This window comes from Myodes glareolus, chromosome 19 (genome assembly GCF_982192425.1).
Source record: "Myodes glareolus chromosome 19, mMyoGla1.1, whole genome shotgun sequence".
Lineage (NCBI taxonomy): Eukaryota > Metazoa > Chordata > Mammalia > Rodentia > Cricetidae > Myodes > Myodes glareolus.
Genome location: NC_142044.1, coordinates 61,810,328 through 61,835,684, shown reverse-complemented (window position 1 = coordinate 61,835,684; position 25,357 = coordinate 61,810,328). Strand labels below are relative to the sequence as shown.

General features: G+C 48.4%; 2 protein-coding genes across 3 annotated transcripts; both read left to right on the top strand.

Moving 5' to 3' along the window:
• The first annotated feature begins 27 nt into the window (after positions 1 to 27).
• Prkag1 (protein kinase AMP-activated non-catalytic subunit gamma 1) lies at positions 28 to 16,470 on the top strand. 2 transcript variants are annotated; one of them, XM_048444667.3, is made up of 12 exons: positions 28 to 123; positions 6,244 to 6,289; positions 13,723 to 13,832; positions 13,952 to 14,033; positions 14,134 to 14,192; positions 14,356 to 14,401; positions 14,501 to 14,555; positions 14,868 to 14,994; positions 15,177 to 15,342; positions 15,495 to 15,532; positions 15,776 to 15,922; positions 16,009 to 16,470. In XM_048444667.3, the coding sequence occupies exons 1-12, from the start codon at positions 115 to 117 to the stop codon at positions 16,114 to 16,116; spliced, it is 993 nt and encodes a 330-aa protein (XP_048300624.2). In that variant the 5' UTR covers positions 28 to 114; the 3' UTR covers positions 16,117 to 16,470. The 2 variants fall into 2 exon arrangements, with proteins under 2 accessions (XP_048300624.2, XP_087755383.1); XM_087899257.1 differs by having other exon boundaries at positions 14,471 to 14,555.
• A 4,055-nt stretch (positions 16,471 to 20,525) lies between these two features.
• On the top strand, positions 20,526 to 24,630 carry Ddn (dendrin). The gene is made up of 2 exons (XM_048444668.3): positions 20,526 to 20,754; positions 21,166 to 24,630. Exons 1-2 carry the CDS (start codon positions 20,546 to 20,548, stop codon positions 23,087 to 23,089), a joined length of 2,133 nt encoding a protein of 710 aa, XP_048300625.1. The 5' UTR covers positions 20,526 to 20,545; the 3' UTR covers positions 23,090 to 24,630.
• The last annotated feature ends 727 nt before the right edge of the window (positions 24,631 to 25,357 follow it).

The window sequence follows — 25,357 nt, the reverse complement described above, 5'->3', positions numbered from 1 at the left end:
CCGCCCCGGGGCTGAGGTGTCGTGACGTAGGCGGAAGTGGCGTGAGGCACCGGATATGGGGCGGGGTCTGCTGCAAGGGAGTTTTCTAAGCTGAGGAACTGGCGGGCGATTGCGATGGAGTCGGTGAGTGGCGCGGGAGGGCGGCGGGGGGCGCTGTGGAGCCGGGGAGGCCGAGCAGGGCTTGGTGCCGGAGTCCCTTACTCCCCTCTGCCTCGGTGGGCGCCTCGACTGGGCCACACCCGTGCTGTCCTGGGGTCCGCAGTTCCCTGGGAGAGCGGGCTGTGAGCTTGGAGCCACGAGCGCCGCGTTAGTCTTGGCCTCCTGCTTGTGAGCGCCTCAAGTCCTTTCAGAAGTTTGCATGAGAGCGGGGTTGTGAGCCCCGATTGCAGGTAGCTCCGGGACCCCGTTTTATGCAACTGTTTACTGCAATTTTTGGCACGGACATCCAAAAGATTGTACTGTATCCAGAGAGGCTACATTCCTTTAATAAGTTCAAGAATTGAAGTTTCCGTGAAAGAAGGAATCCAAGAGGCCACTGTGTCCCTTGGACAAGTTTAGGTCGTGTCCTGATCAGTGACGCTATGCATGCGTGTTGACATAGCTTGTTTTTAGTAAGCAGCATTGACCAATGGAGGCAAGTCCCTGTCATCTCTTACAGATGCTGCAGGTTACCTGCTACTTGTTTGACCTCCCTCATTCTTTGGAGCCTTTCTCTGATACTCCGAAAGCCCTCCTGTCGACTTCCTGCTCCATAGTTTTTAACCGTGTATCCCTGTGGGCATCTTAGGTTTTGTCATCCCCGCTGTGCAGACAGGTCACACCTACAGGTTCACTCTACTTCTTTTTCTCCACTTCTTTGAGTCAGATATTTGGCCAGACTAGTTTTTGACGCCACACCTTTGTCTATGAGTCGTGTACTTTAACTTAACAAAGAAAACAGATACAATGGGAAAAGTAGTATGCAGTTGGTCATACATGCTAGGATTTCATTTTCTACAGAGTGAGGGCATTTTAAGCAAAAGTAATCTAATTACATTAAATTTAAAACAATACTGTTATTTTTACTTGTTATAAAAATAGTATTCCTTAACTCTTTTAAACTATAATAACTATAGCTTTTAAATTTTAAAAATTTATTTCTATTTTATGTGCATTGGTGTTTGTCATGGGTGTCAGGTCCCCTGGAACTGGAGCTAGAGACAGTTGTGAGCTGCCATGTGGGCACTAAGAATGGAACCCAGATCCTCTGAAAAAGCAAGTTAGTGTTCTTAACAACTGAGCCATCTCTCCAGCCTCTAAAACCATTTTTATGTATATTTCCAAATTTATGTATATTTCCTTATGCTATATATATAGTATATACAATAGTATATATAGTATATATACTGAATTTCAGAGAGAGCAAGGCAAGAGAGGCATAAGGAGAGATGTTAGTGAAGGTAGACTGTAGTGCCAGGCTTGGTGGTGCACGCCTTTAATCCCAGCACTTGGGAGGCAGAGGCAGTTGGATCTCTGTTGGTTCAGGGCTAGCCCGGTCTACAGAGTGAGTTCTAGGACAGCCAGGGCTAAACATAGAGAAACCCTGCCTCAAAAAACAAAGCAAAATATAAAAAACTGAGAGCATAAAAGCTAGGAAAAATTACATTGAACCTAGGAGCACCTTACAGATTGTGGAAGACTGTAGGCCCACGCTTGATGTTGTTGAGACTTTGGATTTTGGTCGTGGTGTAAGAAAAGTCAGTCAAGACCGAGTTGGAAATACAGTATGCTGTGCTAAGGTGCACACACACACACACAATTTTTTATTGAGACAGGATCTCAGTAGGTAGCTCCAATCTTCTGCCTCAGCATAGGCATCAGTCCCAGCTCCGACTTTTGTAATAAGGGAGCTTGTGGAAGCTTTATGAGCAAGGCAGAGAATGCACTTTTGAGAGTATCCTTAGCAGCTTTCTGTAAGTAGACCGAGTCACTCAGAAAGTAAGGTTTTGAATTTTGAATTGTATTTATTGTGTGTGAGAGAGGAAAGAAAGATTGGGGTGCACGGGTGGCATGGGATGAATGTGGAGGCAGAGAGCAACTTTGTGGAATTGGGTTTCTCCTACCATGGTGGCAACTTGGGGGTCACACTCAGGTCATCTGGCTTATTGAGTAAGCTCCATTACTCCCTGGACCATCTTGCAAGCCTTGGAAAGTATTTTTACATGACTAAAGATGAAACTCTCTCCAAATGAGCTAATTTGGTTAGAGAACTTGGTCACAGCCCAAAGATAATTGAGGAGGCAGTGGATGTGGGACAAGGAGACTGGTATTGAGGATGCTGTGCGTCTGGAGCTGGGGCTTAGTGCCCTGCCCACGAGTGACTGTGGGTTCCGTACTCCAGTACCGTCCAGCGAGGGCAGTGCAGAAGTGAGAGGTGGACGCCCAGGCAAGGGTGGTGAAAATGAACGGAGAGAGGCTGAGGCTGTTTACCAGTCGGTTAGCATCGCAAGCCCTTCCGTGTCGAGGAAAACAGAAGAACTACAGACCCGGACACCAGGAAAGTAGCAGAACTACCCTGAAAAGAGAAGGGGGGAAAGTGCCACAGGCTACGAACAGGATTGAAGGACAGAAGGACAGACACTCCGTTCTAAAGAGTGTGTTATGAACAGTCTTTCCCACATGAGTGGTGCACAGCTGAAGCACAGGTTCTGTCTTAGTGTCCGACCTAGCCTTTTTCTGTAGTACTGCCTCATACTTACATAAGTGATATATTCTTGACTTCCTAAAATGTTTTGTTTTGGGTGTTTTGTCGTTATTGTTTTGAGTAGGAGTCTAATGTAGCACAGGCTAACCTTGAATTCGCTGTGTAGCTGAGACTGGTCTTGAACTCTTAATCCTTCTAACTCTACCTGCTGAGCGCTGGGAATACAGTTGTGTCCTGTCTTATTAAAAGAAGAGGGGGATAGACATGATTTGCCCACTCGTGGAGAAACAGGCAGGATAAAATCATGTTTAATTGTGTCTGTGATGGCCAGCTCTGTCAACTTGATACAAGCTAGAATTACCTGGGAAGAGAGTCTCAATGAGGGGTCAGTCTGTCTCATTGGGTTGGCATGTGGCGTGCCTGTGTAGTATTGTCTCAATTAATGTGGGAAGACCTAGGCCAGTGTGAGTAGCACCAATCTCTAGGGAGAAGGTCCTAGACTGTGTAAGAGTGGAGAACAGAAACAACACAGCAAACAGCAAATGAGAGTGTATGTTGTTGTGTGATGTTTTGCTCTTTTGACTTTTTGAGGGGCCCATCACCCAGCTCCCAAATAAATCACAGAGGTTTATTCTTAGTTATAAACAGCCTTAGCTTTTGTTGTTTCTAACCAGCTTTTCTTAAATTATCCCAACTACCTTTTGCATCTGGGCTTTTACCTTTCTCTATTTCTGTATAGCTTTTTTCTTTCGCCGTGGCTTGCTGTGTAACTGGGTGGACTGGCTCCTGATGTCCTCTTCTTCTTGTTCTCTTGCTCCTCCCCTTCCTCATTTCTCCTTCTGTTTATCCTCTCTGCCTGCTAGCCCTGCCTATCCTTGCTCCTGCCGCGCTATTGGCCATTCAGCTCTTTATTAGCGCATCGGTTGTTTTAGACAGGCAAAGATTCACAGCTTCACAGAGTTAAACAAATGCAGTAAACAAAAGCAACTCACCTTAAAATAATATTCCCCAACAATATACGTTCATTTCTCTCTGCTCTTGCCTGTGGCATGATACAATCTGCTCCCTGAAGTTCCTGCTGCTGTGGCCTCCCCACAGTGATGGGCTGTAGCCTGGGATTGTCAGCTAAAATAAGCCCCTTCTCCCCTAAATTGCAAATTGCTTTTTACCAGGACATTTACCACAGCAACAGAAAAGAAACAAGAACATCTCTGATTCTTTCGTTGGTATCTGTATCTCCAGCTGTTCACCTGTTTACATCATTATAGAATTTCTGTGAACTGTAAATTATGTCCAGTGCCTCATGTTAGGGGAGTCAAATACAAGGTACAAGGTAGTTGAAGGCTTCTGGGAATTTATAATCTGTTCCCATAGATAATGCACTGAATAACTGTAGCGCTGTGTGATGTGTTGTGAGATGTGGGTGCCATCACTTTAAGAAGCAGCTACTTGTGTGCCTTTGTGTAGATCACAGACTGGCATGTGCGTCTTTACTGTGGAAGAGCCCTCTCTGGGTTTTGTTCTGTTTTTGTTCTTTGTGTTGTTTTTGGTTTTTCAAGACAGGATTTCTCTGTAGCTTTGGAGCCTGTCCTGGAACTCCCTCTGTAGACCAGGCTGGCCTTGAATTCACAGAGATTCGCCTGTTTCTGCCTCCCGTGTGCTGGTATTAAAGGCTGCCCTCTCCAGTTTTAAGCAATAAGCTGTTGTTTGGCAATGAGCCTTGCCAAAAAAGCGAGACCAGGCTGCTGGCTTTATTAAGCACAGAGAGAAGAGAGAATTAGTTGCTCACTTCAGTGTACTGGAGGAAGATTTAGGGTTGTCTTGCCCACTTCACCCTGTTTGCCAGCCATCTCTTTAGGTCCCACCCAGGGCTCGTCTCTTCATATCACTTCGTAAGCTGTGAAAGTGAAATAGTTTTTATGTAGGGGACATCACCCAGAGCAAATGAGCAAAATACAGACGACAGTAGATAAACATTTTCATGAGCCCTCTTGGGTTCCTAGATAGCAATACAACTTTTAAATGTTCCACTCAAAAAAGCTCTGTGAATGCTCTTCTCTCTCTCTCTCTCTCTCTCTCTCTCTCTCTCTCCTCTCTCTCTCTCTCTTGTTTTGTTTCGTTTTTGTTTTTGAGACAGGGCTTCTCTGTGTAGCTCTGATAGTCCTGGAACTTGCTCTATAGACCAGACTGACCTTGAACTCAGAGATCCACCAGCCTTAAAGGTGTGCGCTACTACGCCAAGCCCAGGGTTTTTAGACTTTTGTTTTGTTTTGGGATTTTTGGGACAGATTCTTACCATGTAGCCCTCGCTAACCTGAAATTCACTCTGTAGACCAGGCTGGTCTCATGCTTGCTATACTCCCCCTATCTCTGCCTCCTGAGTGCTGAGATTGCGAGCATCCTCTACCACAGCTGTTTTTAGACTTACTGTTTTGTTTTGCATCGTAATATACACCTGTAATCCTGGCACTAGGAAGGCTAAGGCAGGAGGATTAGGTTTAACCTCACCTAGTTAGTCTACACATTGAAACATTACCTTAAATAACCAACCAACAAAAAAAGACTTATTACTTCATTAGAAAATGTGGTCTATAAGAATGTGAGGGCTGGAGAGATGACTCAGAGGTTAAGAGCCCTGACTGCTTTTCCAGAGATCCTGAGTGCAATTCCCAGCAACCACGTGGTGACTCACGGCCATCTATATTGAGATCTGGTGCCCTCTTCTGGCCTGCACGGAAACATGCAGGCAGAACACTGTATACATAATAAATAAATCAATCTTTAAAAAAGAATATGAGCTCTCTCAGGCAGTGGTGGCCCACTCCTTTAATTCCAGCACTTGGGAGATCTCTCTAAGTTCAAGGCCAGCCTGATCTACAGTGTGAGTTCCAGGACAGCCAGGGATGTACAGAGAAACCCTTCTCAAAACCAACCAAACAAAAAACGTAAGCTTTGGAGTTCCTACTTCACCTTTTAACAGCCGTGTGAGCTTGGGCAGGAGGTTCCTTGCGGACACTTGACTCTTATTTTTCTACTGTTAATAACAGTGTTTACCTCAGGGTTGTTAGAAAAGCTAAACTAGACACAATAGTATTTCTTTCTTCTTTGGGGGAATGTTGAGTCAGAGTCTTATGTGGCCCAGGCTGACCTCAAATCTATTATATAGCCAAGGCTTGTCTCAAGCTCCTGATTCTTCTTCTCTCGCCCTCCCAAGTGGTGGGTGCCACCATACTCAACTGAAATAATATTTCTTGAAGAGCCTTGTAATCCTCTTTAAAGGAAATCATTAGTTCACCAACCCTCTTTATAAGTACTTAAAAATATACTGGGAATTGAGCCTAGGGCCTCACACGTGTTCTACCACTGATCTGTATCCCTAGCCATACCAGCAGGTTTTTTGTTTTTTGTTTTTGTCTTTTTGAGATGGGGTTTTGCTTATATAAGCCAGGATGAGCTGGCTTGAAATTCATGATGCTGTTCCCACTTTAGCCTTTTTCTACCGGGAGACTGAGAGAGGATAGAGTCTCAGTTAAGGTGACCGTGCTTTTCTTGTCTTCCAGGTCGCTTCAGAGAGTTCTCCAGCTTCAGAGAATGAGCACTTCCAAGGTATGTTTACCACGAAGTCAGCTGAGGACAAACCCAGATGTGAAAGCTGTGGCCCGTGCTTGACTTCAGCACTGCCCTTGAGTCCCCGGGCTTCTCCTGGGGACGGGGCGGGATTTCTAGGGGTGTAGTTCAGTGGTAGAGCACTTGCCTAGCATGTGTGAGGCCTTAGGTTCAAGCCCCAGTACCACAGGTGAATGAAGGAATCAATTTGCCACCTTTCTGGGAAAGGATTTTGCCTGGGAGCACTCACTCTTATTTTTCCTAAGAATTTTACCTTTAGTGTTAGACACATTTCTCAAAAAGATTAAAATAGAGACTGGGTATTAATTTCAAGAGATTATATAATGGTGCTGGAGAGATGATGGTTTGTTGTTTTAAGAGCACTTCCTGGGACTGGAGAGATGGCTCAGACAGTAAGAGCATTGGCTGCTCTTCCAGAGCTCCTGAGTTCAATTCCCAGCAACCATTTGGTGGCTCACAACCACCTGTAATGAGATCTGGCGCCCTCTTCTGGCCGGCAGGGATACATGCAGACAGAACACTGTGTACAAATAAATCAATCAATCTTTAAAAAAAAGAACAGTTCCTGTGCCATCGTGAGGACTGGAATTTCCATCTCATAGCCTTATACCACCCAGGTATTCCACACATCCTGTAGCCCAAACTCCACTGGGTCTGAGACAGAAGGGTCCCTGGGGCTTGCTGGCTGGTTGAGAAAATATGAGCTCCAGCTTGAGACCTTGCCTCCAAGGAGTAGGTGGAGGGCAACAGAGGATGACACCCTCTTCTAGAGCACTCGGTCATGGCCTCTATGTGTACAGTCTTCACTTCCTGTCTTACTGATAACAGTCTCGTGTAGCCCAGGCTGAGCTTAAATTTGATTTGTAACAGTGCTGTCTAGTTTCATGTCAACTTGACACAAACTAGAGTCATCTGAGAAGAAACCTCAATTGGGAAAATGCCTCCATAAGATCTGGCTGTAGGCAAGCCTGTAGGGAATTTAATTAGTGATTCACGTGGGAGGGCCCACTCATTATGGGTGGTGCTATCCCTGGATCCTGAGCGGTATTGGGAAGCTAGTTTAGTAGGCCAGTAAGCAGTACTCCTCCATGGCCTCTGCTTCAGCTCTTGGCTCCAGGTTCCCTCCCAGTTCGAGTTCCTGCCTTAGTTTCCCTCAGTGGACTGTGATTCAGGGTATGCAAGCCAAATAAACCCATTCTTGCCCAAATAGCTTTTGGTCACCACAGTGACAGTAACCCTGAGACATTAGCTGAACTTGTGGTCACCTTGTCGTCCAGCCCTAAGCACAGCTGTGCCCATTGTTTGCAGGGCCTGGAACTGAACCCAGGGCTTGGTGTGTACTGGGCAAGCACTCTAACAAGTGAGCTACACCCCAACCTGGAAATCCCCTTTATAAATTCAATAATAATTTGTTTATTTATGTGTGTGAGTTTTATGTCTGTGTACCACATGTGTGCCTAGTCCTGTAGAGGCCAAAAGAGGCTGTTGGGTCTTCTGAGACTAGAGTTACAGGCAGTTGTGAACCACCATGTGAGTGCTGGGAAATGACCCTGGGTCCTCTGGAAGAGCAGCCAGTGTCGTCTGAGCCATCTCTCCAGCCCCTAACTTCCCTTTCTAAAAAACATCTTTTCACTGGTTTCCCAATGAAATGTCTTTACTCGTGTGTATTGCACTGTTATCTAGGTTCTTGTTCTGTGTACAGGTTCCCTGTACTTTCCCTCCAGTTGCCCATTTCTGTTTGTTTCCTATATTTGGAATGGGGGCAATCACTTTTTTATACTAAAAAACTTTTTGCATGTGTGAGTGTTTTGCCTCTGTGTATATCTGTGCATCATGTATGTGGTAGTGCCTGTGGAGGTCAGAAGAGGGTGTTGGATCCTCTAGAATTGGGATTACAGATGGTTGTGAGTCACCACGTGAGTGCTCAGAGCTGAACACCACTGAGACATCTCCCTAGGCGCTGCACTTTCTTTAGATGTTTGTGAGTCCTTGGTTTAAAACAAAATTCAATGGGAAAGCTCTTACCTTTCAAAGTTCTTGAAATTTCCAGAACTTGGGTAAATGTTGAGCAGGCCTGGCCTGTAGTCCCAGCACTCAGGAGTCAAAGGTGGATTTCCCAGAACAAACTATCTGTCCAGACTAGTAAAGACTAGTGAGACTCTGCTCAGTAAATGAAATGGAAGGAGAGTGATTGATCAAGGAATACACTCAGCATCAAGCTTGAATCTCTGCACATACATACCTGTACACTCACATATATACATGGGAAAAACAGGATTCAAATAATCGACTCAGATGCACAGAAACACAAAAATTTAAAAAGGCAGTCAACCAGGCAGTGGTGGTGCATGCCTTGAAGCCCAGCACTCAGGAGGCAGAGGCAGGCAGATCTCTGTGAGCTCAAGGACAGCCTGGTCTACAAAGTAAGTTCCAGGACAGCCAAGGCTTCACAGAGAAACCCTATCTCAAAACAAAACAAAAAAACCTAGTATCCAACAAAATCCAAAGACATATCATTAAGACTTCTCTGAGTTCTTGACAAGAAATTTAAATTGTTCTGTTTTATTGGCTTAAAAAAAATCAGCTGAGCTGAGCAGTTGTGGTTCATGCCTTTAATCCCAGCACTGGGAAGGCAGAGGCAGGTGATCTCTGTGAGTTCAAGGCCAGCCTGATATACAGAGCAAGTTCTAAGACAGACAAGCCAGGACTACACAGAGAAACCCTGTGTCTTAGTTATGGTTTCTGTTGGTGCAAAGAAACACCATGACCACAGCAACTCTTATAAAAGAAAACATTTAATTGGGGCAGGCTTACAGTTTAGAGGTTTAGTTCATTACCATTATCATGGGAAACATGGTAGCTTGAAGGCAGACATGGTGCAGGAGAAGGGGCTGAGAGTTCTACATCCTGATCCAAAGATAGCACAGAGAGAGAGAACCTCTAGACCTAGCTTGGCGTTTTAAAACCCCAAAGCCCCCCACCAGTGACACACTTCCTCCAACACGACCACATCTCCTAATGCCACTTCCTAAGCATTCAAATATGGTTTTCTGGGGGCCATTCTTATTCAAACCACTACACCCTGTCTTGAAAAACAAAAAAACAAACCATTGTTATTATATGTTTCATTATCTAGATGACTTTTCATAACTTTTCAATACCACACATGATATCAGTACCTGTTGTGTGTTTCTGAGTACGTCTATGGTAGCTCCGAAACAAGCAGCAGAGCTTGAGTTGTCCCTGTGGATCAGGCAGATGAGGAGGACTAAGTATGACAAGTAACAACCTATAAATCTGTGTCCCGCTTAAAAGGAGACAGCAGCTGTCTATAGATACTCAATGAAGACCTATTTTTGTAAAGAAACTGAGAATTTGGGATTTTTATACAAATTTGTAGAGTTTTTAAATTTGGAAAGTGATTTAAATTATTTTTAAAACTGGAAGATTCAAGTTCAATATGTTGTGGGCTTCTGTCTTTAAATGATAGTGTCTAACTCGGTGTAGTATATCTTCATCTGGTATCTAAAGCTATGTCTTGGTATCTGTGGGTTGGGTTTCCTTGTTTGAAAAATAGTGGAAGTCTTCAGTTAACATGGTAGATGGAGTGCCTACATCCACCTTCAGTCCTTTGAAAAACAAAACAAGGGGCTCAGAGATAACTCAACCATTAAGAGTGCCGGTTGCTCTTCTAGAGGACCTGGTTCTAATTCCTACCACCCTTATGGCACCTCACACTGTCTTGTCTGTAATTCCAGTTCCAGAGGATCTGATGCCCTCTTCTGACCCGCCACAGGAACTGCATAAACATAATACTAGGCAGACACAGATTCAGGCAAAACACCCGTAAACGTAAAATAAAAATCTTAGGCTAGTGAGACGGTTCAGCAGATAAAAACACTTACTATGCAAGCGTAGCAACCTGAGCTTGATGCCTAAAATTTACAAAAAGACAGGAGGAGAGAACCAACTCACATGCTTTGGCACGTGCACATGTACATGCAAACACAACCACCCTAGAGAACTTTTTTCTTTTTCTTTTTCTTTTTTTTTTTAGTACAAACCCACAAAAATAAGAACAGGAGAAGGGATTGTAGGAATGGGTGTGGAAGCTGGAAAGTGTGGGAGATATCTAAATGACTTAGCTGGTCTGAGCACAGTACATTGTAGTTAACAGTAATGAAGGTTTGAAGGTCTCATTGCATACTGCTGAGACTCCCCACCCAGGACAAGACTGGGGGTGTGGAGAGGGGCTTACAGACTGTACTGAAAACCAGAACCTCAAGTAAACTCTGCTGGATGCTGAGCCTCCCACATTCAGCTTCCAGAATACTACAGAAAAGACTTCAGTCTTCCAGGCTCAGAGTTAAAGAATCAGCTATAGACTCTCCTTGACAGGAAAACCTCCAAATGCAAGTATTGGATGTTCCCTAAATGTCTTACAGTCAACAAGACTCGTTTATATAGTAAGAGTGTCCAGTTAATATTCAAGTGGTCCCACTTAAGATATGATTTAGATAAAATGTGCAAGAATAGAATTTGAATCCTGTTTTTCTGTGCGTGTGCAGGGGCGGGAGGGGACATGTGTGCTATAGAGCATGTGGAGGCTTGTGTTTGTGTGTGCAGGGGCGGGAGGGGACATGTGTGCTATAGAGCATGTGGAGGCTTGTGTTTGTGTGTGCAGGGGCGGGAGGAGACATATGTGCTATAGAGCATGTGGAGGTTTGTGTTTGTGTGTGCAGGGGCGGGAGGGGACACGTGTGCTATAGAACATGTGGAGACTTGTGTTTTTCCGGATGTGGTGGTGAGAGTGTGAGACTGGCTTGCTCTATATAGTGAGACCCTCGCTTAAAAAAAAAAAAAATCACTGGCTGGAGAGATTGTTCAGTGATTAAGAGCACTGGCTGCTGCTCTTCAGAGGACCTGGGTTCAATTCCCAGCACCCATGTGGTAGTTCACAACCATCTGTAACTCCAGTCTTGGGGATCTGATCCCCTCTTCTGACCTCCAAGGGCACTAGGCATGCTTGTGGTATTGAGATATACATGTAGGCAAAACACCCATACACATAAATAAAAATGTAAAAATATGTAAAAAGGCACTGTCAAGGTCCCTCAAGAAATATTCCCTCAGTTGGGGGTGTATTATTACATACCTGTGGAACCTAGAGACAGGTAGATGAGCTCAAGGTCATTCTTGGCTACACATGGAGTTTGAATCTTGCTGGGTTACTTGAGATCCTACCTCAAAAAAATAAAAAAGCGAAACTGGTAGGAGCCACTGTGGTAGTGTTTGCCTAAAATCCCATCACTGGAGAGATGGAAACAGGGAGATCTGGGCTTCGTATGAGCTCAGAACTGGCCCGATCAAAAGCCTCTCCCAAAATATTGAGGACTGGGAATATAATTTAGTGATGCAATGCTTGTCTAACATTATTTAGGTTTGCTCCCAAGCACTGGGAGAAAAAAAGTATTACAATTTTTTTTTTTTGACATTTCTCTGTGTAGCCCCGGCTGTCCTGGAATTCATTCTGTAGACTAGGCTGATCTCCTACTCAGAGATCCACCTGCCTCTGCCTCCCAAGTGCTGGGATTAAAGGTGTGTGCCACCATCACCTGGCTAGAAACCATTTTTTAAAACACAGCTGGGGTGCCAGGAGTACAGTACAGAATCAGCCAGAGCTTAAGGTAGTTCTTGCAACTCACTCAGCGATGTGACCTTGAACAGTTCATTTAACTGGTCTGCACCTGTTTTCTCACCTAAAACACAATGGTAATACTTACTTAACAGACCAGTGAGAAGTCAAAGATGTAGGGTGACACACGACTTCAGTTCCAGCAGTCAGGAGGCAGAGACAGGTAGATCTCCATGAAGTCTGTGAGATACTATCTTTTTTTTTTTTTTTGATTTTTTTTCGAGACAGGGTTTCTCTGTAGTTTTTGGTGCCTGTCCTGGAACTAGCTCTTGTAGACCAGGCTGGCCTCGAACTCACAGGGATTTGCCTGCCTCTGCCTCCCGAGTGCTGGGATTAAAGGCATGCGCCACCACCGCCCGGCTCTGTGAGATACTATCTTGAAAAACAGGGCAAAGTGGGAGGAAGCTTAAATGCTGTGATATGTTTAAGTATGTGTTATAGTACATAGAACATCCAGGGTGTTACTTTAGGTATATGTTATAGCACATAGAACATCCAAGGTGTTATTTTTAGGTATATGTTATAGTATATAGAACATCCAGGGTGTTACTTTTAGGTATATGTTATAGCACATAGAACATCCAAGGTGTTATTTTTAGGTATATGTTATAGCACATAGAACATTCAGGGTGTTACTTTTAGGTGTATGTTATAGTACATAGAACATCCAGGGTTTTACTTTTAGGTATATGTTATAGTACATAGAACATCCAGGGTCTTATTTGTAATATCTGTTATAATACATAAAACATCCAGGACATTATTTTTGGAGGGTTGCCTTTCCAGTTTCGGGCAAGCAGTTAAAAACACAGACTATGGGCTGGAGAGATGGCTCAGCGGTTAAGAGCACTGCCTGCTCTTCCAGAGGTCGTGAGTTCAATTCCCAGCAACCACATGGTGGCTCACAACCATCTGTAATGAGATCTGGCGCCCTCCTCTAGTGTGTGGGCATACATGAAGGCAGAATGTTGTATACACAATAAATAAATAAATCTTAAAAAAAAAAAGAAAAACAAAACACAGACTGCCTGACATGGTGTGCATGCCTGAAATCCCAGCACTTGAAGAACTAAGGCAGTAAGGTTACTACAAGCTTGAGGCGAGCCTAGGCTACATAGCAAGACTCTATCTCAGAAGAATGAAGGGTTGGAGAGTTAGTTCAGCGGAAGAACACTGGCTTTTCTTCCAGAAAACTCAAGTTCAATTCCCAGCACCCACATGGCATTTTACAACTGTCAGTAACTCCCAGGGACTCCAACAGGCACCAGGCACACATACGGTACACAGATATACAAGTAAAACATCCATACCCACACAGAGAAATTATTTATTTAAAAAACTTAGTTGTTTAAAAAGAAATACATAAACCAGAAGAACGGAGGTAAATGTAGCCAGGCCCTCCCTTTGGGATTTCTGACTCACAACTGTTATTCTGAGTGTTCTGGCCAAGTTGATTGAGTACTTCATGTTGTTAGAACCATGAGTTTCCCACCTGCAGGTCTTCAACAGATATAAAGAAACTTGCTTGATTTTTGATTAAGAAAAGGCAATTGAAAATATGTTAAATAGGAAGAAATACTAATGAAAAGATGAGAAACAATAAAAACAAAGCAGAAATATCTTCAGAGTTGAGAAGCTAGAACTCTTTTTGGTTTTCTGTCTCTTCTGACTATGAGTTCTTGCATAAAAGAAAGACATCAACTTTCTCCATGTGCAGAGAACCCAGAATCAAACAATGGTGTGTATACATCCTTCATGAAGTCTCATTGCTGCTATGACCTGATCCCCACGAGCTCCAAGTTGGTTGTGTTTGATACTTCCCTGCAGGTGAGTGGAACTCTTCCTCCTCAGATCCGCTGGCTCAGTGCCCCCCTCCACACCCCATACTTCCACACGCCAACCCCCTTCTTCCTTGCCACCTTAAGATCTCACTCTTTTGGCTATAGGTAAAGAAAGCTTTCTTTGCCCTGGTGACTAATGGTGTTCGAGCCGCCCCTCTGTGGGATAGTAAGAAGCAGAGTTTTGTGGGTAAGCAGAAGTTTTTTCTGGAATACACCTGTTTGCCTCTTTTGCTGGTTGGTTGGAAGAAGCCTTGAACTGTGCTGAGGGCTCTTGTCCTGACCTCTAGGCATGCTGACCATCACTGACTTCATCAACATCCTGCACCGATACTATAAGTCAGCCTTGGTAAGGACTGAGCCTTACTTTACCTGAGCCGCCAAAGCAAACCACACCGCTAGCTTTGGTCCTCACCTGTGGGCCCCTCAGGCCTGGGTTTTTCCTCCAAGCAAAGGCATATGGGTTAATGAAGAAGGGAAGCAAGTCTCAGATCTGCTGCTTCTGCTTCTAGGTACAGATCTATGAACTGGAAGAACACAAGATAGAAACTTGGAGAGGTACATAAAGAGTTGGAGGTGTGAAAGATGAAGGGCTGGAGGGTTTCCTGGGAAGCACTGACATGGCAGTGTTTTGTGAACTACCCCTTTTCCCTTCAGAGGTATACCTGCAAGACTCCTTCAAGCCACTGGTCTGCATTTCTCCAAATGCCAGGTAAGCTCTGGCTGTGTGTTTATGCCTAAATACCTGAAGGCCCAGGAGCAAGGACATGATAGAGGGGAACTTCTTCCAGTATACACAGCCATGGTTTTTTTTGTTTGTTTGTTTGCTTGTTTCTTTTTTGAGAAAAATATCTCACACAAAGCCAAGACTGGTCTTGATCTTACTCCAGAGCTCAAGCTGACAGTACAGGTGCATTTCCACACCCAGCCACACCACACCACTGCCCCTTCCCCTGATGCTGAGCTTTCGCTGTCTGTAAACACGATCTAAGGAACCTAACCCTGACCTTCTACCTCTTCACAGTTTGTTTGATGCTGTCTCTTCACTAATTCGAAATAAGATCCACAGGCTTCCAGTTATTGACCCAGAGTCAGGCAATACCCTGTACATCCTTACTCACAAGCGCATCCTCAAATTCCTCAAGTTGTTTGTAAGTGTACTTTAACCTAGATCTTATGTCTTATATGCTGGATTGGAGGTATAGACTCGGCAGTTTGGGGGGCCTTAAAAGTCAAGCCGACTCAGTGTTTTGGGTACTGAGGACTAAACCCAGCATTTTATGCTTTACCATAGATATCATAGAACCCCTAAAGCCAATGATTCTTCCCTCAGATCACTGAGTTCCCCAAGCCAGAGTTCATGTCTAAGTCTCTGGAAGAGCTGCAGATTGGCACCTATGCCAACATTGCTATGGTCCGTACTACCACGCCTGTCTACGTGGCTCTAGGCATCTTTGTTCAGCACCGAGTTTCTGCCTTGCCTGTGGTGGATGAGAAAGGTGAGAGACTGGAAAAGAAAAGGGAGGATCCTGGGGGTCAGGTAACTCCGGGAAAACCTGCTTTCCCCTCAGATCGACCTGGAAGGTGATCCTGTGGGTAGTAAGAACTTTGGCTACCAGATTTTTTTTCTGAGCTGCCTCTGTCTCCCTAGGGCGTGTTGTGGACATCTACTCCAAGTTTGATGTGATTGTAAGTGACAGTGGAGGGGCTGGGAGGGAGAGGAGGGGATGTGTGTCGAATATGGAGAGGGGAAAGAAGGAGGCTCTTCAGTGTCAGATGCTTCTATGCTTTGAGTCCTGTCTAGACAGTAGCTGAATGGACTGGTCATGGCTTGTGGGCAGAGCTAAGGAGTGCCCTCAGGTCCTCTAGTGAGGTTGGGTTGGTCCAGGGTTTGGGACCTGGCCCCTTTCAAGCACACCCACCCCCCTCCAGAATTTGGCAGCAGAAAAGACCTACAACAACCTCGATGTGTCTGTGACGAAAGCTCTGCAGCACCGGTCCCACTACTTTGAGGGTGTTCTCAAGTGCTATCTCCACGAGACGCTGGAGACCATCATCAATAGACTGGTGGAAGCGGAGGTAGGAAGCCAGCACCCCCTCAAGCCACTGGGCCCTCGCCCTAACTGAAGTTGGCACTGACATTACTTCTTGGTGCTCTGTTCCAGGTTCACCGTCTGGTGGTGGTGGATGAGAATGATGTGGTCAAGGGCATTGTATCACTGTCTGACATCCTGCAGGCTCTGGTGCTCACAGGTGGAGAGAAAAAGCCCTGAGCATGGGGAGGGACAGGCAGCTCATTGCCTCCCGGAAGCTTTGGGAATCATGAAATCCTGGAGGAACTGAGTTTATTCCCTCAGGAGCTCCATAGCCACTGTCTGGAACTAGAGGAGACAGGGCAATGAAGAGAAAGGACTTTAGCTTCCCTTACCATCATGTGTACATTTGAGAAAACTTTAAGCCTAGCCAATCCTAGAACCCGTCCCCTTAGACTTGGCCCGCTTCTGGATGAACCACGGGCTTTGTGCTCCTCAGGCAGATTCTGATCTCTAAGAGATCTCTCCACCTCCCCGTGCTCCACCTGTCTCTGCAAAGGTCTTCTTACAAATATATCTGTTCATCCTGCTTCATTTCTGTGGAGGAGGCTGAGTCCATTTAATGTCATTCCTTCCCATGAATCTTGTGGGGAGGTGCATGTCTGGGTTCCTGTTCTGTATGCATGTGAAGGCAGATGGCTGTGTGGAGGAGGGCAGTGGGTCGGTAGCCAGGATTAATGCATTAATTAAATGCAAATCTAATTAAATAATGAGGTTTTCATCATGGTATTGCAGTGTTTGATTTCTGCATTTGATAGACACTGTTTTGACAACCTTACTCCGTGAAGCTCCTTCAACTCATTATTAACAGCAGTAACAATAGTACATATAAAAGCACATATTCTCAATGCTTTAACTACACTGGTTGTGTGGGACCATAAGTGTTTTGGTTTTGGGAGTATTTATGACTTTTTTGAGACTGGATTTTGTACCGTATGTAGCTCAGGCTGGCCTCAGATTTGCAGCAAGCCTCATGCCTCCAACCCTTAAGTACTGGGATTAGAGGCATATGCTGCTGCACTAGGGTCAGTCTTTAAAAAAGGTTTTTGTGAGCTGGGCCTGGTGGCACACGCCTTTCATCCGCAGGAGGCAGAGGCTGGCAATCTCTTGAGTTTGAAGCCAGCCTGGTCTACAGAGTGAGTTTTAGGACAGCCAGGGCTACACAGTGAAACCCTGTCGGGGAAAAAAACAAAAAACAAAAAACAAAAAAAACCTTTTGTGTATGCCTGTGTGTAGTAATGGTGGCTGGAGGACACCCTTGGGTGACAGTCCTCACCTTGCACTTTATTTGACACAGACCTGGTTTGGTTTGGTCTCCCACTTTTTTTTTGAGACAGTGTCTCGCTGGGTTGGGATGTCACCACATAGACAGGGTCAGCTGGGCAGCTTGGAGCTGCTGCTCCAAGGATCCATGGCATTAAAAGCACACACTACCAAATACGGCTTTTTCTGTTGGTTCTAGGGATCTGAACTTAGTTCCTCAAGCTTTCGAAGCGAGTATTTTTAACCAACCGAGCCATCTCCCCAGCACCTTTTCTAGTTCTGTTTATTTTTGTTTGTTTGATTTGGGTTTTCAAGACAGGACAGGGTTTCTCTGTGTAGCCTTGACTGTCCTAGAACTCACTGTGTAGATCCACCTGCCTTTGCTTCCCAAGTACTGTGATTAAAGTCCTAAGTCGCAGCTACCACTACCGCTGCCGCCGCCACCACTGCCACCACCACCGCCACCACCACCACCAGTGCTGCCCAGCAACCTTTAGTGGTTTTAAGAGAATTTGAGACTGGAGCACATACTTTGAAGTTGGCCCAGAGCCACAAGTCTGATAAAAAGCAGAGCTAACAGTAAAGGCACTTGCCATGCAAGCCTAGCTACCTGAGTTTAGTTGTCAGAACCCATTTAGAGGTAGAGAAAAAAACAGGCTCCACAAAATTGTCCTCTCACGTCCACGTGCAGTCATGGCATGCACCGACACACACCATGTTGCATATTCATGAATCAGTGTTTTTAAAGCAGAGCCGGTAGGTGTGGAGACATGTGTCTTTAGTTCTGGCAGAGGCAGACAGATCTCTTGAGTTTGAGGCTAGCCTGATCTACATAGCAAGTTCCAGGTGCTACATAGTAAGACTATATCTCAAAAAAAAAAAAAAAGGCTAATGTTTAAACTTAAACTGTCTGGTTCAAGGTTTTATGCTTTCCTGTCTTTACACTAATTTCCCTTTCTAATTCTCCTCTCAGGACTGTTCCCATCTTATTTCCTGTAGTTCTCTTATCTTGGACCATAGTTAGGGTCCAGGGTAAATTCAGAAAGGTCTGCCAACATCATCATGGTTTCTAAGGAAAGCTTGAATTGTTTGGATTTTGACTGGTATTGTGAACCCACAGATCCCTTCCCTTTCTTGGAGAGTAAATCATAAAGGAAGAGTAAATCATAAAGAATCAGCCCACTAGACCCACCGTCTGTGCTGAAACCTTACACAGACTGAACATGGCACCCAATACCACGAGTACCGCCAGACTGGGTTCCTTTCTACCAGTGCTTTGCTGATAGGACAGTTTGCATCCAAGCCAGGAGTAGGTTCTGAATAATTCCTTGGCTCTCCTTCCTTTTCCTATGCCTTCAGAGGAACCTCTGCCATACTATTCTTGTTCTCCCAAAGCAGGTTTCCTAAGGGGACCCAGGGAAACATCATCTCTTGCAAGAGGCCAGCTTGCAGCCACTACCCCTGCGTTTGCATCCTCACAGCTCTCAGCACATTCCCAAGCTTGGGGGAGGAAGGCTTCCAAATATTAGAGCATGTTTATGTGTATGTGTGTGTAGGGGGACGTGTGGTGGGAAGGACAATGTCTCCTTGTGTCACATTCCTTCATCAAGGAGGATTTGTCTAGGGAGGAGACAAGGCTTTAAAAGCTGTGGGACTCTGGTGGGATCTCGTGGAAAGCAGCGCCTGGAAGCCCTCTTCAGTGCAGCTGGTAGGTGCAAGGTATCATGAGTGGGGAGTGGATGGGACAGCAGAGAGGCGGGTTCTACTTGCCTATTCTTCAGTGAGTCCTGTCTCTGCCCTTTTAATAACCCCTTTGGTCCCTACCCCCTTAAAAAGAAGTCTCTGTACCCAAATGTTCCATGTACTTTTTTGAACTACCAACTGGGATCTCTTGTTTTTCTCATTTACCCCCTAAATTCCTACCAAGTCTCCATCTGAGGATGGTGCCGAAGACACAAACAAGGGTTACTACAATTTGGAAGCTCACAAGCTTCTGCTCTTAAAAGTCAGGAGAAGCAAATGGTCCCTTCTTCCTCAGGAGCCATTGCCGTTCTCTTCCCCCTCCCTGCACCCCTCCACTCCACTGAGCTGCTGCCATGGTTGCCAGGCATGGTTGCTAAGTCTCTGCATGGAAGGGTTGGCGTGGGCTGTGCTGCCACTAACATTACCATGGTGAATCAGGGGACACCTGGTACAGGCTTAGGGGGAGGAAGCCTGAGGATGCAAGCAACAACCCCCCCCCCCAGAACAGAGTAAGTCCAAAAGGTGAGCTGCACCTGAGGGTGGCCAAGTGAACTAGACAATTGTGAGCTAGACATCCTAGGAAAGGGAGGCTACTTTTATCCTTTCTGTTGCTATGGGATTTGGCACATCATTCTTCCTCCATCCCCCTCTGTTAGGGTACAAGTGTATATAAGCGCTCTGTCTGCACCCCACATAAGGCTTGGTAGAGCTGTGTGGGCACAGAACTGTGTAATCCCAGAATCCTGGCTTCTGGGTTAGGGGAGCCAGCATACCCAAGGGCACCCATATCTAGAGTGAGAGTTGTCCTGTTGCTTAGGTGGCCAGGACAGACTGAGTTCTGCCTTACACACCTGCAGAGAAAAAGGTGAGGAGTGAAGGTTGCAGGAGCCACCGTTGGGGGGAGGGCCTGGGGGAACAGCTGTCCCCCAGAGTCGCATAAAAGCTTCCTGAAAGCGACTGACTCTTCTCTCCACTGCTTGAACTGGTTACTCATCCGCACCCGAATGCCACCGACGCTAAAAATAGCCCGCCCCCCCCCAGCTGTGGGCCAGCCTCTCCTGCACCCCAACCCCATGGAAGCCAGCAGAGAGTGGCAGGCAGAGACCTTGGTTCTATTCTCACCACTCCCTGTCGGAGAAAAGGAGTCCAGGCAAACAGGGTTAGACTACTGGTGGTCAGGCAACCTGACAAGCAGGAAAGCGAAGGGTTAAAACTTCGGGAAGTGTGCAGAAATGGGGACTGGAGGAGGGGGCACTGTAAGCTTGGTAAGAATCAGAAATCTCTCCTCCGCCCATTTGTGGGTCCCATTAGGCTTAGGGGACCCGAGCAGTGGGAAGGGGCGTCCAATCCCAGGCCCCAGGGGGCGGCCGTGTACATGGGGGAGGTAGCAACGCGGAGCCGTCCACGGCGGCGTGTCACATGCGCGCGCGCCCGCGCGCGAGCACACACACACACACACACAGGCAGGCACACACGTGTGCCCGGGTATATATAGTTGCCAGTCCCTGGGCCTGCCGCTCTGCAGTGGGCGCCGGCTCCCTGGGTTGGGAGGGGGCTCACGGGGCGGGTGGGAGGGTGGGGGGCCGGGGTGGGGTGGGGCAGGATGCTGGATGGCCCGTTATTCTCCGAGGGGCCCAACAGCCCCCGGGAGCTACAGGATGAGGAGTTGGGCAGCTGCCTCTGGGTGCAGAAGTCCAAGCTGTTGGTGATTGAAGTGAAGACTATTTCCTGTCATTATAGTCGTCGCGCCCCTTCTCGACAGTCCATGGACATCCAGGCCAGCTACTGGGCCCGTGGGCCCCAGAGCCGCACGTGAGTGAAGGAGGGGGTGAGGGGCAGCAAGTGGTGGGGTGGGAAGTGGGGTCCAGCCCTCCCCGCTGGCACCAGCAATTACTGCTGGCCCCTTCTCTTTCCCGCGCCTCTCTCCCCTTACTCGTCGAGGACTGGGGCCTGACTTATTCAGCGCTGTTTAGGGGGACAGAAGAGGTAGTGAGAAAGGGCAGGAGGTGAGATGGGGCAGTCGCTGTTAAAGTGTGCATGGAGAGATGGCGAGGAGTCTCGTTTCGACTTCAGCCCTAACATATACGCACGTGCACTCGCACACACACTCACGCGTACCCTCCCACATGGCTGCCCCAAGTGGTCTCCAGTACTCCCAGCTCCCCGGACCTCGGCTCCCTTTCCCCACAAACTGCTCACCTGGGTTCCTGCTCATTGTCCCAGGTGTAGGCTACGCCCAGGATCCCCTGAGCCGCCACCCCGCCGACCCTGGGCCACCAGGGTGCTGCAGGAGGCGACCAACTGGCGGGCGGGGACCCTCGCCGAGGTCCGAGCCCGGGAACAAGAGAAAAGGAAGGCGGCGTCGCAGGAGCGGGAGGCCAAGGAGACCGAGAGAAAAAGGCGCAAGGCTGGCGGGGCCCGACGGAGTCCCCTAGGTCAGCCCCGCCCAGAGACCCGGAACGCCCTTCGGGCGGCCCAACCAACAGGGTTCCCAGTTTTCTCCAGACCTGAGCGCTTCGGGCAGGTGGGGCGAGCGCCCCGTCCATCCGCGCTCCAGCAGAGTGACCCAGGGGTGGCATGGGCGGGGCCATGGGGAGGTAGGAGACCAGGGCCCCCTAGCTACGAGGCCCACCTGCTGCTGAGAGGCGCTGCAGGCACAGCTCCAAGACGCCGCTGGGACCGGCCGCCACCCTATGTGGCCCCACCTTCTTATGACGGCCCTCACCGGACCCTGGGGACTAAGCGAGGCCCGGAGCTCTCCCGGGCGCCCACCTCATCAGCCCCAGTTCCAGTCGCCACCAGGACAGAGGCAGGGCGCGCAAAGAAGAGGCTGGATCCTCGAATCTACCGGGATGTTCTAGGGGCTTGGGGTCTCAGACAGGGACGGGGTCTCTTAGGAGGAGCTCCAGGCTGTGCAGCGGCCAGAGCCAGGCCAGAGTCCTGCAAAGGGGCGTTAGAGAAAAGCTCGGGCCTAGCTGCTGCTGGCCTGAACAGTGGTGGCGAGGGCCGTCCCCAAGCTAAAGCTACTGGCAGTCCAGGCACCACGGAGGCAGCTCCCGCTGGGTCTACGACCCGCAGCCCGCCATGTCCTGCTCCCAGGTCCAGGCAGCACCTCAAGGGCTCAAGAGAAAGGAAAGAAGGAAGTGAACATATTTGGCTTCCCAGGTGTTGGCTTTCCTCCCCTACAAAGCCTCCAGTTAGGCACAGCCAGACTCTCCCCAGACCCTGGGCTCCTGGAGGTACCGGGTGGAGAGAGTCCCTGGGTCAAAGAGAGGGGACAGAACATGAAACCCTGGAAATTTGGAAGGCGACCCGCCGCGCCCACACCCTGCCCCGCAGTTCCCGAGGCCCCTCTCGTAGAGAAGGCATCTTTGTCATTGATGCCACGTGCGTGGTGATAAAGTCCCAGTATGTTCCGACCCTTCGGACCCAGCAGGTGCAGCTCTTGTCCTCCGGGGAGCCATGCATTGTGAACGACAGCCCCAGGCAACCCAAGCCCTGCCACGAGGAGGGTGAGGGGGTCGCTGCCAATCCCTCAGTTTGCCAAAAGCTACTGTTGAACAGTGGCATCTCAAACCAGCCGGGCGGGGGTCGCGAGTGCGAAGCCGAGGGAGGAGAGCAGGGGGATTCTTCACCGGAGGACCGCGCCTCCTGCAGTTTAGGGTTCCCTGTCGGCGAAGTGAACCTACGAGACGCCCCCACACAGCCAGGTAGCCCTGAGCACCCGACCTTAGGCCCAACTGCTCCGGGATGCGCGGGCAGCGTGAAGGGCTCAGAAGCGGTTGGGGTCCTGCGGCGCACGGGCGGGGGTTGGGCGCGGACTCCAGGACCCTACGCCGGGGCGTTGCGGGAAGCCGTGTCCCGCATCCGCCGCCACACCGCCCCAGATTCGGACTCAGATGAAGCTGAGGAGCTCAGCATCCATAGTGGCTCCTCTGATGGAAGCGACACAGACGCCCCAGGCGCCTCCTGGCGGAATGAGAGGACCCTGCCTGCGGTTGGAAACACCCATCCCAGGGAAGGCGGGAAGAGGGCCGAACTGAGCGACAGCATCCGGGAGATTCTAGATGTCACCAGTCAAACTGAGGAAGGTCCCTTCGGGGAGGACACCAGGAAAACGCCACAGGGAAAAAGAGAGAGAGAGTGAGCGGTGCCCCATTTTGTTCTCGTGTGGCTCAGCCCATCCATCCTTGGGCTCACTGGCCTTCTTTACTCTCTACAGGCTTCGTTTGCTTCCCTTTTCTTCTTTCCCTACCCATACCTGTTCCCACACTTGAAACAGAGGAAAGCAGAGGAAAGAGAGGCAAGGCAGCAACCGCCTATCCAAGCACTAGCTTCAGGGGAGATGGGGCTAGGGTTCAACCCTGCTACATTCGGCGGCGCTGCGCAGAACTAAGCAGAGAGACAAGTCGAAGGGCAGGGAATGGTGGCAGTTATAAGAAAGCAATGGTCAGGTCAGGATCCCTGGCAGGAGAAAAAAAGTAATGGAGAGGCCTTGAACCTAGTGAAAAAAAGTAATGGAGAGGCCTTGAACCTAGTAACTACGTGATCAGGTGGCAGAGGGGCTTTTGGCAGAGAAGGAATGGATGCATACACAACCAGCAAACTGGGAAGAGGGCTGTCTTTGATGTTACAACTCAAGTTTCAGTTCCAGCTCTGCCACTGAGCTGCTGATAGACCTTTAGACTAACTACATCTGCACCTAAGCATCCCGGATTCCTGTAAATGTCAAATGAGCTATCTCTGCCGCCCATTCTTCCGTCTCTGAAACTTGGGGAAGAAGTGAATAGAATCGGAGGGCTCTTATCCGTTTCACTCTTCCTCAGTTCGGAAGACTGCCAAGGTTTTCAGATCTAAATGGACAAAGGGCTTCTATCCCAACTTCCCAAGTTTAGGTGTTTCGCAAGGCAGAGTAGGATACCAGCCCTATCTCTGATCTCTGCCTCTGTCCTGTAGTGGACCAAAGAGGAGAGGGAAGGTAGCCAATGAATCAGCGTGGGACATTTTTAGGCCTTCCCCTTTTCCTCCATCTCCGTGTCCTTAGTGATGCTCTCAAGTGTTACCGGGATTTCCCACGCAGATGGTATCGCCCTCCTGACAGGACCCTGACAATTTCTGCATCTCTCCTAGAAAACAGCCAGACGAGGGGGGAAGGCTGATCTTCAGCGGTCGGTGTGGGGTGTGATACTCGCTGGAGCCACTACGGGGCGCGCGCAGGTCGCGAATTCCCCCGGTTGCTGGTGCTCGAGTGCCCCACACCAGCACTGCCAGTTATCTAGTTATCTGGATCCCTAGTAACCCGGCGCCGGTTTCCCGCCTTGACACCTCCAAGCCGCGCGCGGGGCCGGGAGCAGGCCTCCGGCCTCCCAGACCTCTGGGGCGCGCCGAGTCCTTCTTTGTATTGATCCATATCAACAGGCTTATTAAGACTGACGTTTAAGTCTTTTTTTCTTCTTCTTCTTCTTTCCAACCTTGGGCACTTCCTCTGTGTCTGCCATTTACTAGCCATGTGACCTTGGCCAAATCACTTCACCTCCCTGAGCCTCAGTTTCCTCATCTGTCAAATGGGGGTTTATAAACACCTACCTCGCAGGGTTGTTGTGAGGATTTAATGCGGTAATGTATATAAGGCGCCTTGCACAGTGCCTGGCACATAGTAGGCACCCAATAAATCTACTCTTCCCTTTATGCAGCTCTGGAGTCTTTCTTTTGCTGATCTAGTCCCACCTGTCCCTCCCTCGAGCCTTCTTGGCTTCTTCCCGCTCACTGTAAGTTGGCGGGGGACACTCCTCTCTGGTGGAAACTTCACTTCGGGCCCATCCTGTCTCCCTGGCTAGGACTCTCCCTTTCTTGCCACCCCCCACGCCCCACCCCTGCCCGCTCTTCCCTCTGCCCTCGTGCACCACCCCGCCCCCCATTCCGGGCAAGGGCTGAGTCAGTCTAGGTAAATTTAGCCAGTGGGCAGGAGCGGGGGCTTCGCCCAGACTCGGTCGCCAGGTGGAACCCGTCCCCCGCTCCGCCTCTGTCCCTATTCCCATCGAATCCCGCCAACCCCGACTCCCGCAACTCTTTAGACCGCTTTCAAGCCACTTAGGCTTTCGTTCTCCAATTAGCTTGACAACACACCCGGAGAGACCCAAAGGCGGGATGCGGACTCGGAGGGGGCAGGGCTCCCGGTCCACAGCCAGCCTTGTTTCAGCGGATGGGGGTTTCCCAAGTCTAGGGGCGGCGTTCACCAGTCAGAGCTTCCCAGGAATATTCACCTGTCATCCTGTTTGTCACCTACACATTTCCTGCTGCTCTTGGTGGAGGAGGGCAAGAAAGGGCCAGGTCACCTTGGGCAAAGATCAAAGGTACCAAAGGTCTTACCCCTTTTCACTGCAGTTCTAACCTACCATTTCTGAGCACTGCCTGG

Coding starts and splice junctions, on each gene's coding strand:
- Prkag1 (XM_087899257.1), top strand. Junction 14,995..15,176: donor TCAAATTCCTCAAGTTGTTT/GTAAGTGTACTT, acceptor TTCTTCCCTCAG/ATCACTGAGTTCCCCAAGCC. Junction 15,533..15,775: donor ACTCCAAGTTTGATGTGATT/GTAAGTGACAGT, acceptor ACCCCCCTCCAG/AATTTGGCAGCAGAAAAGAC.
- Ddn (XM_048444668.3), top strand. CDS start 20,546: ATGCTGGATGGCCCGTTATTCTCCGAGGGGCCCAACAGCCCCCGGGAG. Junction 20,755..21,165: donor CGTGGGCCCCAGAGCCGCAC/GTGAGTGAAGGA, acceptor TCATTGTCCCAG/GTGTAGGCTACGCCCAGGAT.